The sequence below is a fragment of the Camelus ferus genome, chromosome 32 (assembly GCF_009834535.1).
Source record: "Camelus ferus isolate YT-003-E chromosome 32, BCGSAC_Cfer_1.0, whole genome shotgun sequence".
Taxonomy (NCBI): domain Eukaryota; kingdom Metazoa; phylum Chordata; class Mammalia; order Artiodactyla; family Camelidae; genus Camelus; species Camelus ferus.
In genome coordinates, this window is record NC_045727.1 from 11,297,691 (window position 1) to 11,303,690 (window position 6,000).

At 50.9% G+C, this 6,000-nt stretch overlaps 1 protein-coding gene across 18 annotated transcripts in view; it reads left to right on the plus strand.

Annotated features, from left to right (window-relative positions):
- Positions 1-3,729, plus strand: part of SLC2A11 (solute carrier family 2 member 11) — a 22,724-nt gene extending 18,995 nt beyond the window's left edge. For 13 of the 18 annotated variants that reach the window (XM_032471751.1, XM_032471759.1, XM_032471752.1 and 10 more), the window contains 6 exons: positions 1,077-1,264; positions 1,407-1,517; positions 1,879-1,980; positions 2,058-2,133; positions 2,387-2,514; positions 2,743-3,729. In XM_032471751.1, coding sequence (XP_032327642.1) covers positions 1,077-1,264; positions 1,407-1,517; positions 1,879-1,980; positions 2,058-2,133; positions 2,387-2,514; positions 2,743-2,943 — 806 coding nt within the window. In that variant the 3' untranslated portion in view covers positions 2,944-3,729. Of the gene's footprint in view, positions 1-1,076; positions 1,265-1,406; positions 1,518-1,878; positions 1,981-2,057; positions 2,134-2,386; positions 2,515-2,742 lie in introns of those variants that run through there. The other 5 variants (XM_032471750.1, XM_032471748.1, XM_032471749.1 and 2 more) reach the window with 5 other exon arrangements.
- Positions 3,730-6,000: the final 2,271 nt, after the last annotated feature.

Genomic DNA, 6,000 nt, shown 5'->3' on the forward strand with positions numbered 1-6,000 from the left:
CTGGATTTAATCTTGGTTCTCACGCTGTAACTTAATTTAGGACTCTTGCTAGTTGGAGAAGCTAGAGATGAGAAACAGGTTTGTTTTTTCTTTTTTCTTTAACTAACCTAGAAAGTTCTGGAAGAAGTTATATTTAATTAAATTGTGTTTCCTCTGAGGGTCTTTTTGAGCTTAGGATTGCATTACAGTCAGTTTAGACTACTTAGCTAAAAGCAGCCAGCTCATGCTTTTGACACTCAGGATCTCTTCCCAGGTCCAGAAGTTCATTAGGTCTGTTTTTTCTCTTCCCCGTTACTGCCCTGCACACAGGAGCATCATTCTTCCAGCCTCCTCCCCATTCTCTGCCTAGTCTGGGAACCAACACCGTGTATCGCAGGCCCGAGTTAAGGTGGCACCTACTCTGGGTACCAGTTTTCTCTTGCTGCCTAACGATCACATCTCAGGGGCAGAGAAGGGAAGCCATTACTTAGCTCAAGCCTCTGCGAGTTCTCGAGGGTGGCTGATGAAGGGTGGGTCCGGCTGGAGGCTCTGCTTATGTGGGTCAGCGGGGCATAGGCTGACTTAGGAATGTCCCAGCTGGGCCATTTCTGCTTCTTCCTGGGACCAGAGGGCTAGCCCTGCCGCAGGTTTTTACAGTAATGACAGAAGAGCAAGTAGAAAGATCCAGGACTCTGAAGGCTTGGGCTCGAACAGGCAGGACGCCTGGTGAGAGAGTCATGAGGCAGAGCACGGCGCCACGGGGCAGGTGTGTACATGCCCCCTTAGTGACAGTAATTGCCAAATCCCATAGCAAGAGATACGGATGCAGGGAGGGGTGGAGAACCGGGACGCCAGTGGCAGTCTGTCGCAATTGTGGTGTCCTGAGTGGTGTACCCTCAGAACCTCGAGTTGCTAAAGTCCCCTCTGGTCCATGATGCTGGGAGACGAGAGGGCCAGGAAGAGCACCCCCATCCAACCAAGGGTGTCCCTGGAAGGAGAAAGGAGGTGGGCGCGGGGAGCTCACTGTGGGAGCCTCAGAGGGGCCAGGGGCCGGGGGCTGGGAACTCAGCCTCCGCTGCCCCTGCTCCCTTCCCCAGCGCTGCAGCGGCTGCGGGGCCCTGCGGACCTGGCCGGAGAGCTGGCGGAGCTGGAGCAGGAGCGCGCCGCCTGCGGGGGCCGGCGCGCGCGGCGCCCGTGGGAGCTGTTCGGGGACCGCGCGCTGCGGAGGCAGGTGGCGAGCCTGGTGGTGCTGGGCGGGGCCATGGAGCTGTGCGGGAACGACGCGGTGAGCCCTCCCGGCTCCGGCCGGGGTAGGGGGTGGGGGTGGGGAGATAGAGGAGGGGGCAGGGAGTGGGGTGGGGGGGTGTCGGGCTGTGGGCCAAGGGTGGGGGAGCCCGCGCGCAGCCGCCCCTCGCCCGCCCCCGCAGGTGTACTCCTACGCGTCGGCGATGTTCGTCCAGGCACGAATCCCCCCGGAGAAGGTCCAGTACGCGGTCATCGGGACCGGGGGCTGCGAGCTGCTGGCGACGCTGGTCAGCGTGAGTCTGGCTCCGGGCCGACCGCCCCCGACCTCCACCGCCTAGCCCTGCGGCGGACCCTCGGGGTGCTAAGCCACTTCCACTTCAGCTCACTCCGTTAAAATGCCGCGAGTTAGTGAGCACGTATTAAGCACCTACTGTTTGCCGGGCACTCACACCACCATCTTGAGATGGGGAAACTGAAGTTGAGTGACCGAGGTCCTCTGGAAAATTCATATCTTAATCCCCTGAAGCAGTAAACTGCTCCTGGCCACCCACCCCCACCCCAGCTTCCTCTTGGGGCCCCTCCCCACTGCCTGTCCCCGGACCCAGGGACCGTGGCCCGTGCAGGTCAGTCAGGTTGGGCTCCTTTCCTTTGCAGTGTGTGGTCATCGAGAGAGTGGGCCGGCGGGTGCTGCTGATGGGGGGCTACTGCCTGATGACCTGCTGGGGGAGCGTCTTCACGGCAGCCCTGTGCCTGCAGGTACCTGGGCGGGGATGTGAGCTGGGCGGCAGTGTGTGCGGCCCCCCATCTCCCCTCAGCGCCCTCCTCTGCCGCAGAGCTCCTTCCCCTGGATGCCCTACCTGGCCATGTCCTGCATCTTCGCCTTCATCCTCAGCTTTGGCATCGGCCCCGGTGAGTGGGCCCAAGGGCTCCAGGCTTTGGGCCTTGCGGAAGGCGCAGGCTGTCTGGGCGAAGGCTGGGCGGGTGTGAATGCACCAGCTTGCGCCCCTGCCCCACTCAACTTTACAGGCTTTGGGGAGAGAACGGGCGCAGGAGGAGCGCCCCCGAGAGGCCCCACTTTCCTGTCTGGGGCCAGGTGGTGGGAAGGCAGGCCTGGAAGCCCTAGCTGGCAGGCCTCTGTCCCCATCCCCACTCCTCCTTCCAGCCGGAGTGACCGGGATCCTGGCCACCGAGCTCTTTGACCAGACGGCCAGGCCTGCTGCCTACATGGTTTGCGGAGTGCTCATGTGGACCATGCTCTTCCTGGTCGGGCTGGGATTCCCCTTCATCATGGTAGGTGCCCCCTCCCATCCCCTGGCCCTGTCAGCTTGAGAAAGGGTAGGGTGGTGTGGGGAGGTGGGAGGGGTGGTCCCATGAGGGAGGAAGGGGAGGGGCTCCATCCAGGGAGTCTGAGACCAGAAGGGATGGGGCTTATCTGAACGGAGAGGGTCAGGTCCCTCATCCGGACCTGCCTGGGGCTGAATGGGCCGCACCAGGTCTCGGGTCTCTCTGAACCCACAGGAGGGCCTGTCCCACTTCCTCTACGTGCCTTTCCTCTGTGTCTGTGTCTGTGCGGCCGTCTATACTTTCTTCTTCCTCCCGGAGACCAAAGGCAAGACCTTCCTGGAGATCTCTGAGGAATTGTACAGACTCAACTTCCCCGGGTGGAGCCAGAGCCCCATGTGGAGGGGCCCGGAGGTCGTCCAGTCCACAGAGCTCTAGCCCGAGGGTGTGGCTGGGCCCAACCAGCTGCTCCTCTCTCTGGCCTCCACTCACCAGCTCCGGCATCCCCTTGTTTCCTGAGTGCTCACTGAGCACCTGCTCTGTGCAGGCGGGGTGCTGAGCCCTCGGGGTGACCTAGAGAGATGGGGTCTGGGACTTGTCTAGAGGCCATTGACAGGAAACCAATAAACAACATCATGGCCAACTTGGAGATATGCAGTGGAAGAAAATACAGGTTGCAAAGAGTGTATAGACCAGGGGTTGTTGGAGAGGGGCGTGGTCAGGGAAAGATTTTCCGAGGAATTGATTTTTAAAAATCAACTTGATTGAGGTGTAATTTACATATAATAAAATATATCCAGAGTAACCAACCGTACATTTATTTGATGAGTTTGACAGGTGTCCATACCCAGGAGCTATCACCGTAGTCAAGGTAGAACATTCACATTGTCCCTACAGTCCCCTTGTGCCCCTTTGCAATCAGTATCCCACCCCACCCCAGGCCCCAGGCAACCGTGTGTGGACCTACTTTCTATCACTGTAGGTTCAGAATGTGATATGATTCCACACCATATGTGTGCATTTCTGTCTGGCTTTGCTCCTGATAAAGGTTTTGAGAGTCATGCATGTTGCTGCGTGTATTAGCAAATGTTCCTTTATGTGGTTGAGTAGTATTCTGCCATATGGATATACCATAATTTGTTAACCCATTTCCCTGTTGGTGGACATTTGGGCTGCTTCTGATTGTTGGCCATTATGAATAAAACTGCTATGAACATTCCCCTACAAGTTGTGTAGACGTACACTTTCATTTCTTTTGAGTAAATGAATTACTGAGTTTAATAATGAATGGATGTTTAACTTAGAAGAAACTTTTCCAAAGTGATCATACCTTGGAAAAGTTTTACATTCCCACTAGCAATGGATGAGTGTTCCAGATGCTCTAAATCCCCATCAGCACTCAGCACTGTCAGTCTTTTTCATTTGGACATTTTGCTGAGTGTCGGAGGAAGGATATAGCTCAGTGGTAGAGCACGTGCTTAGCATGCATAAAGTCCTGGGTTCAATCCCTGGTACCTCCATTAAAAAAAAACCTAATTACCTCCCCCCTCCAAACAAAAATAAGACAACACAAACAAACAAAAAAAGTTCGACATATTGCTGAGTGTGCAGTGGCATCTCCTGCTTTAATTGGGGTATTTCCCTGATGGCTGATAATGTTGAGCATCCTTTCGTGTGGTAATATGACCATCCACATATCTTCTTTTGTGAAGAATCTGTTCGAAGCTTTTGTCCACTATTTTTTTGAAAAGGTTTTTTTTTAAGAGCAGTTTTTTTTGTAGGGGGAGGTAATTAGGTTTAGTTATTTATTTATTCTTAGAGAAAGTACTGGGGATTGAATCCAGGACCTCATGCATGCAGGGAGGGCACAGCTCAGTGGTAGAGCACCTGCTTAGCATGCACGAGGTCTTGGGTTCAGTCCCTAGTCCCTCTACTAAACAAACAAACAAATAAAAGAAAACAAAAACAGGACCTCATGGTAGCATGAGTGCTTAGCATGCACTCTACCATTTGAGCAATACCCTCCCCGCTAAGAGCAGTTTTAATTTCACAGCAAAATTGAGAGGAAAGTACAGAGATTTCCCGTGTGTCCCCTGCCCCCACCCATGCATAGCCTCCCCTGTTATCAACAACCCCTACCAGAGTAGGGACATTACAATCCATGACCCTACATTGACATGTCATTATTACCCAAAGTCCATGGTTTACATCAGGGTTCACTCCTGTTGTTGTATGTTCTGTGGTTTTGGACAAAAGTACAATGACATGTATCCACATTATAGTATCACACTGAGTATTTTCCCTGCCCTAAAAATCCTCTCTGTTCTCTGGGTCAGCTGTTTCCTGATTCGCCCCCCAACCCCAACCCTTGGGACCACTGAACTTTTTACTGTCCCTACAATTTTGCTTTCTCTGGAACATCATATAGTTGGAATCATACAGTATGTTCCCTTTTCAGGCTGGCTGCTTTTACTTAGTAATATGCACTTAACATTTCTTCCATGTGTTTTCATCACTTAATAGTTCATTTCTTTTTACACTGAGTAAAATTCCATTGTCTGGATATACCAAAGTTTATTTATTCACCTACTGAAGGACATCTTGGTGGTTTTGGCAATTATGAATAAATATGCTATGCGTTTTGTGAGGACATACATTTTCACCTCCTTTGGATAAATACCAAGGAGCATGATTACTGGGTCATAAGGTAAGAGTGCATTTAGTTTTGTAGGAAACTGCTGAACTGTCTTCCAAAGTGGCTGCACTATTTTGCATTCCCACGAGCAATCATGAGAGTTCCTGTTTCTCCACATCCTCACCAGCATTTGATGTTGTCAGTGTTTTGGATTTTGGCCATTCTAATAGGTGTGTAGTTGTATCTCATTGTTTTAACTTGCATTTCCCTGATGACATACAATGTGGAGCATCTTTTCATATGCTTATTTGCCATCTGTGTATCTTCTCTGATGCGTGTCTGTTAAAAATCTTTGGCCCATTTTAAAAATCAAGTTGTCTGTTTTCTTATTGTTGAGTTTTAAGAGTTCTTTGTATATTTTGGATAACAATCTTTGATCAGATTCATATTTTGCAAATTGTTTTCTCCCAGTCTGTGTCTTGTCTTCTCTTTCTCTTGACTGTGTCTTCCACAGAGCAGACGTTTTTGATTTTAAAGAAGTTCAACTTATCAGTTCTTTCTTTCATGGATCTTGCCCTTGGTGTTAAATCTAAAAAGTCATCACCAGATCTATAGCCATCTAGTTTGTCTCCTAGTGTCTACCATTTTTTATTGGGTCATTTGTCTTATTTTTTTGAGTCATAGGCATTTTTTATACATTCTGGAGGCCAGTACTATGCCGGATATATGTATTTCAAGTGTTTTCTGACAATCTGTATGTTTTATGTTCTTAACAGTGTCTTGGAAAGAGCAGAAATTTGTAATTTGATAAAGCTCACTTTGTTGTTTTGATTTTTTATGCATTTTGTGTCCTAAGACAT